We start from the raw sequence: 11,400 nt of genomic DNA, 5'->3' as shown, positions 1-11,400 counted from the left end.
CAATATGGCAGGTCTCTAATTATAATCCATTTTTTAGTCAGATTTAGATCATCATTTCATTAATTTGTGTCCATCTTCCTATTATAAGCTTGTAAATTAACGGTAAAAAAATTGGTGGTTGGGGGGATCCATTTTAATGGGTCGGATCTCTAATTAAGATCCGACCCATTAAAAAGATCCTAAAAGTAAAATAAACAGTTGAAATTGGAAAGAAACAACTCATAATTTTCAGAGTAAACCAGTACTAAGGAATCTCATTTAAGACACTATGTGAAGTTGAAATTAAAGGCTAAATCCCACAAAAATTGCTTGAAGCATGATTTTCTTTTGAACTCTACTAGAGAGCTAAAATAAATATGGGTTTGTACAAATATGGGTTGGAAGCTCCTGTTTGTGTGTATCTCTTGCAATGTTATGGGTTGTAGAAAGCATGCCCACACTTGCATCTCCATCCTTCTGGCTCATAGTTTGTGTATTGGACACCGATATGGTCAGTAGTAGTGGGTACTTGTGTAGCTTCACATGGATTGCATCCTCCACACTTGTGTTCACAGTTTGGTGGCCTTGATCCAAGTGTGCTAAGCTCTTTACATTCTTTTTCATTCTTCACTACTTCCATGCTTTTAAATACCTTCAAATGTAACCAAACATAACTTGTCAATGAGCTGAACTAACCCATTTTGTGGAGGATAAACAAACAGTTAAACTAACCAACCTATTTTTATTTTGAGAGAGAAATAACTAGACTAATCTAACCCAATTTGAGAGGACTAGAGAAGGAAAAAAAAAATTGTCACACCAACTATTGCTAAGAGCACCCCAATTCATATGAAATCACCGAGGAAAGCACACATCTTGGGATGCTATTAGTAAAAGTTGTAGCGGCAATAGAAGCTCTCAAAACAAATTATACTAACCCATTTAGGGAGAGAGAGTCTATCCCATTTTGAGAGGGGACAAATAACTACAGAAACCCATTGAGAGAGAGAGAGAGAGAGAGAGAGAGCAAATCTAACCCATTTGGGAAGTTAGAGAAAGACAAATAGCTACACTGACCCATTGAGAGAGAGAATGAGACAAGTTACAGAAACCCATTGAAAGAGAGAGAGAGAGCTAATCTAACCCATTTGGGGAGGGAGAGAAAGACGAATAGCTACACTGACCATTAAGAGAGAGAGAGAGAGAGAGGAACAATACCTGCTTTGAGTCTAGTGCAGAAGGTAAGGACTGTGAGCTTTGGCCTGTGTTTGATTAAGCAAATATCAGTACAACAGTTGGAAAAAGCTGCTATAAAAGGAGATAAATAAGGAAGAAGGTTTCCAAGTTTTGTGGACAAAAAGAATTGAGTACTAGTTGATTACTAAAGAAAAACTAGAAAAAAATACTACTTTTCCACTAAAAAAGCTTCAATCAAACAACTTTTTCCAAGTAAAACTAGAGTGGATGAATCAACAAATAAAAAAAAAAAAAAAATTGGTATACAACAAACCATGTTGAACAGCATCATCATTATCTACTACAAAAGGCCTGCTCATTGCAGAATCCCAACCCATTAGTAGCAGAATAGCTATAACAACAGCCCTGATTCTTCTCTTCTTTTGTTCCTTAACAACCCACATCATTATGGTGTTCTTGTCTTTGAATGAGAGAGAGATATAGAGAGAGAGAAGGGTTTGAAACTTTGAATCACTCACACTTCATGAAGACTAGAATGATTGTTATTGGAAAACTTATAATGACACATAAGAATGAAAGCTAGAGAGACCATCCATTTAAACTGTTTTTCAGCTTTTCATTCTTGGGTTTCTTTCATCTCTCTATGTCTATCTTCAGTACACAAGTACAGAGATATCTTGCTTCACAAACAAGAAATTCTTCTCTCTTGTCAAAAAGATTAAAAACATCCCAAATACCCAAATCACCTTGTTTGACAACTCAATTGAAAACTCTATGATTAATCTATATCATCAGCCTACTATGATCAATCTATCTCATTGGCCTCTCTTTCTCTCTCTCTTTGTGTTCTGTCTTTTCTTCAATGACAAGCTAACCTCTGTTTCTGTTCAAAAATTTAACTAAACTTGTACTGTTTGAGGTGGTCTTGAGCCCAATAAAAACAGTATCCTTTTTGGGGACTATAAAAGCCTAAAAAACTTGGAGAATTTGAGGGAAATCTTAGGTTTCAGAAACTGCAGAGCCTATTTCTGAGAACATCATCTCTACAAGAAGAAAACCCATGTCAAAAAAAGAAAAAAAACATAAAAAAAAAGAGTCAAATTTTAAGGCATAAATGCTACATTAATATATTTGGACTCTTAAAGTTAAATAACTCCACAGATCAATCTGGACCACTCATTACCAAAATGGGCACACCCAAGATATGGGTGAGTCAATTTGGATGGTTGAAGATGTCTTTGATAATTTATGAAAAACTCTAGACTTTTGAAAGTTGGTAGCCCAATAAATGGTTGGTTAAGATCTACCCGATGAAGGTATAAGGTCTTGAAAACTTGCTCTGCTACCAATTGTGATGGTTGTGCTCAGGACACCTTAGGCTATAAAGCTCATTCAACTGATTGATTTTATCATTTTAGTTTGATGGATTAGAGGCTCTCGATTGTCTAGCACATTGATTAAATTTTAAGTTATATAAAATTTTATATTAGAAAAACACTCTCCTTACTAACTTTGTAAGATTTCAAATCTTTCTAAGGTAGTTGAGCTCAAATAGATTACTAAATTGGCAATCCAACATCACAACCCTCTAGATTTCATGAAAAAATTTAGAGGAAAAAAAATGTTGTTTATGGAGTTGATCCAATGTTTTGAAAATGGACAACTACTGAACTGTCATCAAACTCTTAAATTTAAAATTAAAATTAAGTGGTGAAAATGAGTTTTTTAAGAATTTTTTTGAGATTCTATTGCTTCACCAACTTTTGTTAATGCCCCCCCAATTCATATGTAAATTAACAAAGAATTACACACATCTCATGGCAATGTTAGCAAAAGTTAATGTTACAATAGAAGATCTTTTTGTTTAAGGTCCATCAATCTCCCAAATTTAAAATTAAAATAAAGTGGTGAAAATAACTTTTAAGATTTTTTTTTTTTTTTTTTTTTGAGATTTTATTGTTGCACCAACTTTTGTTAATGCCAACCCAATTCGTATGTAAATCAACAAAAAATTACACACATCTCAAGTTGTCTAAGCAAAAGTTAATGTGGTGATAGAAGATTTATTTATTTATTTATTTTAAGGTTCATAGAATTTTGTTCTCTATTTTTTTTACTTGATCCGAGATTTGAAATTGAACCGTGTTAAATCAATATGACAAAACATTTGTGGTTTATACGCGACTAATATGACAAGGGCACAAAATCACAGATATTTTTCTTCGAGATACACAAGAACATAGATCAATGGTTTTGTACCCTTGTCATGTCAACCGTGCATAGAGAGCGTATGTTCTGCCACGTCAGTTTAACATTAGTCTTTGAAAATAAATGACTATTGGATTGCTATCGAAACTCCTAAATTTAAAATTAAAATTTAGTGGTGATAAGTATCTTTCTTTTCAAGTGTTTTTTTTTTTTCAGTTCGTAGACTTTTGTCCTCTAAATTCCTATATCATTCAATCGTGTATTTTTATTCCACAAGGTGAACTTAACGACTCTTAGTAAGATTTGAAATCTTGTTAAATTAATAAGGTCAGCCGAATTTTTTACATTTTTAAGAGAAAAATAAGTAATTATAAAGTATATTGTGGACATAATATGAATCTCACCATTTAATGCCAACTTGTACAACGGATCCATCAGGAAAACAGAGACATAACAGAAGGTACCCACACCATTAATGCACAACAGAACAGCACTGTTAATGGATCGGATTGGGTCGATCTGGATTTTGGACTAATCCGATAAGTGTAGAGTCAGACCTGGTTAACAATTCGGAATACGACAAAAATTCGATACGCGGAAAATTAAAGTTCTATTCCATTTTAGATTGCAAAAATTCAATTTAAAATTTGATTAAAATTTAATAAATAAAAAATATGCGGCATATGCATCATACATGTATTATCTGTTTAATTTCAAAATTTTGAAAATAAAAAAATTTAGTCATATGATAATGAAGTGATTGATAATACTGATGGTGGTGATAATGAAGACATTGAGGCTATTATTCCATTGATTTTTAAAAGAAGACCAAAGTCAAAGGACAAATCATCAATTTAGAACATTAAGGTATAATCTCAAAAAAAAATATAGAGGGTCAAGTCATTATTTTTAACAGATAAAAGGGACATTTGTCATGTAAAAATGTGAATTCTTCCAAAATTTGAAGCAAATCGCTTCAATGTCAACTTGTTTAACACTTCACATTTACAAGTTTACACTTTGCAACATACAACAAATTATAATAGTATTTTTTTTTCACATTAAACTTATAAAAATTCGTAAAAATCGTTTTTATTCTTTTCAAACTTAAAATCCATGAATTATTTAAAATAGGTCAATAATCCAGGAGAATATTACTTACATTAAAAAAAATGAAAAATTCGTGAATTTTCAAATTAAATGAGAGATTACTAACAAGGGTTAAACCCTAAATTAACTGAATGAGAATTAAATAGGATTTTTCTTGGATTGAGGTTTTTTTTAGGGAAAATTACTTAAAAGACTTTCGCAGAAGGTTTCCTTCTAAATAGTCCCTAAGTTTTCGACCGTAGCTTAACAGGACATTTAGTAAAAAAATTCTTTCTAAATGGTTCTTGGACCTTATCCCTCACATTTCTCACAATTGAATGCCCTAACTATTCGAATTCAACGTTTTCATCCAAAAAATTTTTGACATCTCAATCGAGATTTGGAGGCTCCTTTCCATCGAAAAATATTTAAGAAAGAAGTCGTTTGTAAAAATTACAATTTTTTTTTTTTTTTTTAATAGATAAAACTTGATGAAGAATGATTCTTTTGGGTTGAAATCATCTAAAAAGTAATTATCTCAAGTTTTTAGTCGATTTTTCCATGTATTTTAGTCGAAAAAACTCAAAAATTAAAAATGGGTGGATTTTACCAATGTCAAGTTCACCACTTTTTATTTTAAAAGTGGTGAAATGGACAACAAATAATGATGAGTTTGACAATTATTTTTTTGAATCGATAATTAATAAAAAAAGGCATGAGTTCGCAAGTAACGAGGGATCATTAACAAAGAAAAAGTTTACTGAATGTCCAATCAAACTAGCACGTAAAATTTAGGGATTATTTAAAAAGAAACCCTTTCCACGAGGGTCCTCTAAGTAATTTTTTTTTTAAATATTATTTATATTGATGTCAATCATTTCCTCGTTTAATAAAAGAGAGTTTCTCTTGCGACACCAACTTTTGCTAACGCCACCCGAGATGTGGGCAAATTCTTTGCAGCAAAAGCTGACGTGGCAATAGAATCTCTCTTATAAAACCCCCAAAGTAGGGCCTGTTTGATAGGAAAAGTTGGGATTGGTCAAAGCCATTCGTTTGGCTCCATCTCGTCTCAAACCTTCACCCCCATGCTTACTAACCAGCTTGTGATAGAACTTAAAATGGGTCGACTTTTAGGTCAGATCTAAGTATATCCATATTCATATTTAAATTATTTTAGTTGGATCTGTATCCGAATCCGACTCAGATACTACTAATACAGATTGAAAACCCAAATTAGAAAGAATATGCTACACACGAGAAAGGGTCGGAACGGATTTACATACATAGAGTTTATACCATAATCTATTCCAAAAGCAATCCACAGATTGAACGGCATGGATCAATGAATCAAAAAACCCACGAAAAATATCAACAAGTGCAAGTACACATGCACACACACACATCAAATTATGCTCAAGGAAGGCAAATTACAACCCCAATAAGAAGAAATACTCAAAGTTTGAAAGTCAGAAAAAACGAGAAGATGACTTAATGGAAGTTGATATGAACTCAATCTCAATAACAAAAGATTTGGATTTGACATAACGGAATGGAGCAACATGATTCGATAGCCAACCTCAAATCTTTGGGATTAGGCTTTGTTGCTGTAGGCAATTCTTTACACTGACCTCGAAAACCAAACCCATTTGTTAATTAACAAACAACGCCGCATTTACTACCTAAGCACTTCAAAGGTGTGCATTGTACTTCGACATCTAACACTTCAAATTCATTTAAGTGTACATGTTATGTCCATGCTTTAAAAGTTCAGCTCTCCTAATATTTCAGCATATATGGTCTTCAAATCCTTAAACCATTTTAAGGCCATTTAAACATTCTTAGACACAAGATATCTCTAAATAGTGTTAGTAAAAGAGGAAAACTAGATGCATAAAGCGGATGATGATGAAGATGAAGAATTTTTTGAGACAAATCCCATACTTTCCTTCACTCAAAATGTTGAAGATGAACGACCAAAAATATAGTTCACTGGGAAAGAACATCTCAAGAGACCCAAAAAGCACACCCCATGTCTTCTGCCATTCAGACTTACATCCTTCCCTAGTTTTTCTTAAATGAGCATCAAAACCCTTTTTAAAATCCAAATTCACAACAATATAGCTGCTCTACCCTGGATGTAACTCAAACTAACAATGCCCAAGTCAGACTCAACTTTCTAACTTTTAACTAAATATCTAATTTTTGGTTTTGGGAAACAAATAACCTAACTTATCCCAATGGATTACCATACCAAAGAAATCAGGCTATGCTTAGGTCTGTGTAATTGTTCATACTAGGTGGTGTTCTCATATTATATCACCAAATCTCATATTAAACCACAATAATAAATCACCAAACCCCCATATAGATATCATCCTTGCATCCGCAATAAATAACCACAAGTCCACAACACATTCAAGTTTTATATTATTCAAAATATAAAAATATTCAATGTCATTCTCATTTGCTACCTCATAATCTAATGCTTATCAGTGCTTCAATTTCATCTTTCGTTTTAATCCAATTTAATTGCAAACTTTGTAAAATTCATGATTTTCAGAAAGTCATGATTAAATCAGTGAAGGAAAAAGTCATAATTTAATCGTGACTTTTTCAATTGGTAGCAACTCTGATATTATAAATTGGGATTCTGTATGTACTATGTAATGTTTTCTTTAATTGTTGCCATATAATATGTCAAACACAAAAGCCACAAGCTCTAAGATCAAGATTTAGGATAATCAAAATACGGTTACCCTATAAGTCACATTCTGATAGTATAAACTATAAATCTCTATAAAATCTATGATTCCTAGCATGGTTCGAGTAATACCTTATGGATCCAGGAATTTGGGAAACTGGCCTCGGACATGGATAAGTATAACCCAATTGTCAAACTTAAATGTGTTACCCGCCCACCTCAGAATCTACCCCTATCAAAGACATGTCTTACAAATCGAATCAATCTCATTTAAAAAAAATTTATTTATCATATCAGTAGTTCTGATATTTAAATTTATAACAAAGAGAAGATAAACCAGACAAGATTCAGTTAATAGAAATTCTTTCACACAAACAAAGAAGACAATGTAGTAGGAAGGAGAACCAAACAGATATTACTAGTCTCACGTTGTATCTCAATTGACACATTCATGTAAAATAGACGTTAGAGAGAGCACCCAAACCTCCTTCAAAGTTTATTGTTAGCTTCTCCTTTTATCCCGAGGTGAGCAAATTTTCTCAAACCTACTTCCAATGGAGGCAAAGAAACCACCTTCCTTCTTTGAGGAGGAATCATGACTTTTTGATTCTTTCTTGGGAAGAATTGTCTGAACAAGGGCTTCTATCTCTTCCTTAGCTCGTTCAAATACACTAGGACCTTTAACTTCATCAATTGGGGTGTTCTCATCAATGTCATCGCTCATTCCATGAGTTTCCTTGTGATGATGGTGTGGTGATTTCTCACTATGAATGATTGCTTCAAACTCTTCTCGTGCTCTTTCAATTAGATTGGGTGCTTTTACGTCTTTCTCTGCCAGTATAAAACCAAAAATTAAATTAAATATTCTTTCCCTTAAACACTTTAAAACAAAGAACTACAGAACATTATGCTGGTGTAAAAGAGAATAATGAAAATATTGTCATGCGATATTGAAATCGAATTTATATATATATATATATATATATATATATATATATATATATATATATATATATATATAAATACTGGTTAATTTGTGTTTTTAGCCCTCTTTGCATGAAGTGTTTTTCACTTGTTTAATTCGGGAAAAGAACAAATCATGAATGATTCGAAAAAAAATTATGAATTTTCAGGAGTTGAATTGGACGAAAGTTTTAATCATTTCGTGTATCATTTGGAAAAGAGTGAATTACATTTCGTGGGCTGAATTTGACGAATTTATGATTCCGGCTCACTATTTGTTTTAATCACCGAAATGTAATCAGTAATGAATTCGAAGGTTTTAAAGTGACTATTTCCCAGGTTTAAAGTGACAAATTCGAAGGTTTAGAGTGGCTATCTCACTAAAAATAGCAAAACCTGCGAAATACTCACTTAAAAACCTCAGAATTTGTTACCGTTCACGTTTTGGTAATTAAAATGAACAGTGAGCTGGAATCGTAACTTCGTCAAAAGTTGATCACATTTTCGTAAATTTTCTCTTCAGAAAATTTGGGAATAATTCGCGAATTATTCAAAGAATTACTAACTATAGGCTTGACCATAGAGTGAATTCCACAAAAACAATATTTCCCTTAAAAAAGTCATCAAGCAACAACCTCAACCATGAAACAAATACATAGAATATATGTTAGCAGAAACTAATAATTACCAAAAATAGTTTGTTCTTAATGAAGGATACCAATGTAGGGGGAAAAAACATTTTTTCACAAAAATCATCAATAAAATATTTAAAGAGCAAAAAAAAAAAATTGAATGTTTTTCAGAATGAAAAAGTTTCTATAATCCCAAAATCAATTAAACACATCAAGCAAGAAACTTAACCATAAAACATGTGTTAGCAGAAACTGATAATTACCCAAAAGAGTTTCTTCTCAATGAACCATACCAATATAGGGGAATAAATAAAATCATTTTATCACAAAAAAACCATTAATAAAAATATTTTAAAAAAAAAATGAATGTTTTACTAGTTTTCAAACCAAAAAATAAAAAGTTACATAATCCCAAAATCAATTAAACCAGTACAGAGAAGATATGTTAGCAGATTATCTTTCAAAAAAAACATATATGTTAGTAGATACATCATATATGGGGGAAAGCCATTTTAATATAAACCCCATAAATAAAAAAGAGTTGAAGCATTCAAAAGGGGCAATTTTTGAATATTTTACAAACTCTTTAATCAAAATTGAACAAAATTATCATAAACCCAAAATCAATAAACCAATTCTTGAATGTTCTACAAGTTCTCTACCACCACCCCCAAAAAATAAAATAAAAATAAATAAAAATCCAAGAATCCTAAAGATATGAAACCGGTATAAGAACCAATATTAGCAGAAAATAAAAATAACCCAGAAGAGATTACTCAAAATTAAAGATACCCAAAGCGGAAGATCAAGAAGAAGACCCAATTCAAAATCCAGGAGAAATAGAATGGGAATTAATTAAACCTGACACAGAGTCTGTTGGCTCTGGTTTTCGTTCCGCCATTGATGCAGATTGGGAACCGATCTGGTAACCTTCTGTGAATTTGATTCACATGGGTTATGGATATATACCTACCTAACTTTGAAGTAGAGAAATGCTATTGGCACTCCAACTTTTACTTATTACACCCCAATTAAAAAATAAAAATAGACGTACACGACAGCTTGGCGGACGCAGACCTAGGGCTGTCGACGAATGTTTATGAGTTCAGAAATATCCGAATCCGAAATTTTTATGATATCCAAATTCGAATCTGACAGATGTTATAAAATTCAATTTGAATTTGAATTTAATTATCTTATCGGATATCGGATAATATCCTATTAGAATTCGAAAAAAATTTATATATAAGAAAAAACATAATTTTTCCTTATCCAATTGATTTTTCATTACTTAAACAAAATTATTATCTATATTATATTATATATAAATAATAATAAATAAATAAAATAAAATATATTATATTATTTTGAATTGGATATTATCGGATTTGAAATATTAATATCTAAATTTGTATCCAATAAGGATTTGAATATATAAAAACCTACCCGAATTCGAATTCGAATCGGATTTGAATTTTCAACTATCCATTGACACCCCTAGGCAGACCCATCTGTTGCAATTTTATTACAAAAACTCCCTTACTTATCAAGTTTGTTATTGAACAAACCTTACTTTATGAATAAGATTAACATGACTATCTTAGTAAGATTTCAATCTTACTAAGGGTTGTTGGGCCCACGTGGATTATCAAGTTGACAATCCAACATCCACAACGTTCTAGATTTCATTGAAAAACTCAAATTCAAAATAAAAAGATTTTAAAACAAAATCATTTTTGAACTTGATTGAAGGTGTTGAGAAGGATGGCTACCGAATTCCCAAATTTAAAACTAAAATTCAATGATGAAAATTAACTTCTTCTTTTTTTTTTTTAATTTTAATTTTTCAAAGTTTTAGAATTTTATCCTTTATAAATTTGTGGCAGGGGCAATTCATGCGACAATAATTATGACAAAATCTATGACAATGATTTTTGTAAACCACTTTTGATGTGGTTAGGAGTTTTTGAATGACCTGATATTTTTGTTAGGATGATCTCTATGGTGAGGAGATTATCCTCACAAAAAATCAACCCATTCCAAAACTTCTAAACCCAATTTACAAGTTGAAGAATCGTGGACCGTCAATTTTTTAGTAAACCACTTTTGTTGGGGTTAAAAATTTCATAATGAGCTGATTTTTGTTGAAGATGATCTTTATAGTGAGGAGATCATCCGTACAAAAAAATCAGCTCATTTCGAAACTTCTAACTCATATAGGACAAAAATCATTGTCATGGATTTTGTCACAATTATTGTCTCTTGAACCGTCCCCACCTGTGACATCATATCATGTTTTTCTATGCGACAAATTAATGCAGTTATGATCTACTCCAAGATATGTTACATAACAAATTAATCGCATCAATTTAAAATTTATGACGTGGATCCCCACTCCAAGTTTTGTTGGGTAACAAACTTGACAAAATAAGGTTCTCGTGGAGTTTTTAGAACTCCTAGAGAGCTTTTGTAATAAAAATGCAACAGCTAGGTTTGTCAAATAAGTCTCTCTAAGAAAATAAGTGAATGAATGAGAATAAATAAAAGTTGAGGTGCAAATAATATTTCTCTCTCTTTTTTTTTTTTTTCTTTTTTTTTTTGTTAGATTTCTATTTTAGGTTTAGAATTTTA

At 31.6% G+C, this 11,400-nt stretch overlaps 2 protein-coding genes across 2 annotated transcripts; both read right to left on the bottom strand.

Annotated features, from left to right (window-relative positions):
• Positions 1-247: 247 nt before the first annotated feature.
• LOC147410477 (uncharacterized) lies at positions 248-2,704 on the bottom strand. The gene is made up of 3 exons (XM_086435824.1): positions 1,490-2,704; positions 1,198-1,241; positions 248-631 (listed from the first exon to the last, which is right to left on the bottom strand). Exons 1-3 carry the CDS (start codon positions 1,620-1,622, stop codon positions 413-415), a joined length of 396 nt encoding a protein of 131 aa, XP_086291950.1. The 5' UTR covers positions 1,623-2,704; the 3' UTR covers positions 248-412.
• A 4,739-nt stretch (positions 2,705-7,443) lies between these two features.
• On the bottom strand, positions 7,444-9,785 carry LOC147410476 (DEAD-box ATP-dependent RNA helicase). Its single transcript, XM_086435837.1, has 2 exons — positions 9,631-9,785; positions 7,444-8,005 (listed from the first exon to the last, which is right to left on the bottom strand). Exons 1-2 carry the CDS (start codon positions 9,668-9,670, stop codon positions 7,677-7,679), a joined length of 369 nt encoding a protein of 122 aa, XP_086291963.1. The 5' UTR covers positions 9,671-9,785; the 3' UTR covers positions 7,444-7,676.
• Between the last annotated feature and the right edge of the window lie 1,615 nt (positions 9,786-11,400).

This window comes from Akebia trifoliata, chromosome 1 (assembly GCF_017979445.1).
Source record: "Akebia trifoliata isolate Shusen 1 chromosome 1, ASM1797944v1, whole genome shotgun sequence".
In the NCBI taxonomy this organism is placed as follows: Eukaryota; Viridiplantae; Streptophyta; class Magnoliopsida; order Ranunculales; family Lardizabalaceae; genus Akebia; species Akebia trifoliata.
Note: the sequence above shows the minus strand (reverse complement) of the source record. Positions and strands in the feature narration are given on the sequence as shown.

Bases quoted from the DNA above. Each gene is read 5' to 3' on its own strand.
- LOC147410477 (XM_086435824.1), bottom strand. From the start codon at position 1,622: ATGATGTGGGTTGTTAAGGAACAAAAGAAGAGAAGAATCAGGGCTGTT. The intron at 1,242-1,489 runs GTTTGTTGTATA...AATCAAACACAG, and splicing joins TGATGATGCTGTTCAACATG to GCCAAAGCTCACAGTCCTTA. The intron at 632-1,197 runs GTATTGTTCCTC...TTACATTTGAAG, and splicing joins CTGCACTAGACTCAAAGCAG to GTATTTAAAAGCATGGAAGT.
- LOC147410476 (XM_086435837.1), bottom strand. From the start codon at position 9,670: ATGGCGGAACGAAAACCAGAGCCAACAGACTCTGTGTCAG. The intron at 8,006-9,630 runs GTTTAATTAATT...TTATACTGGCAG, and splicing joins GCCAACAGACTCTGTGTCAG to AGAAAGACGTAAAAGCACCC.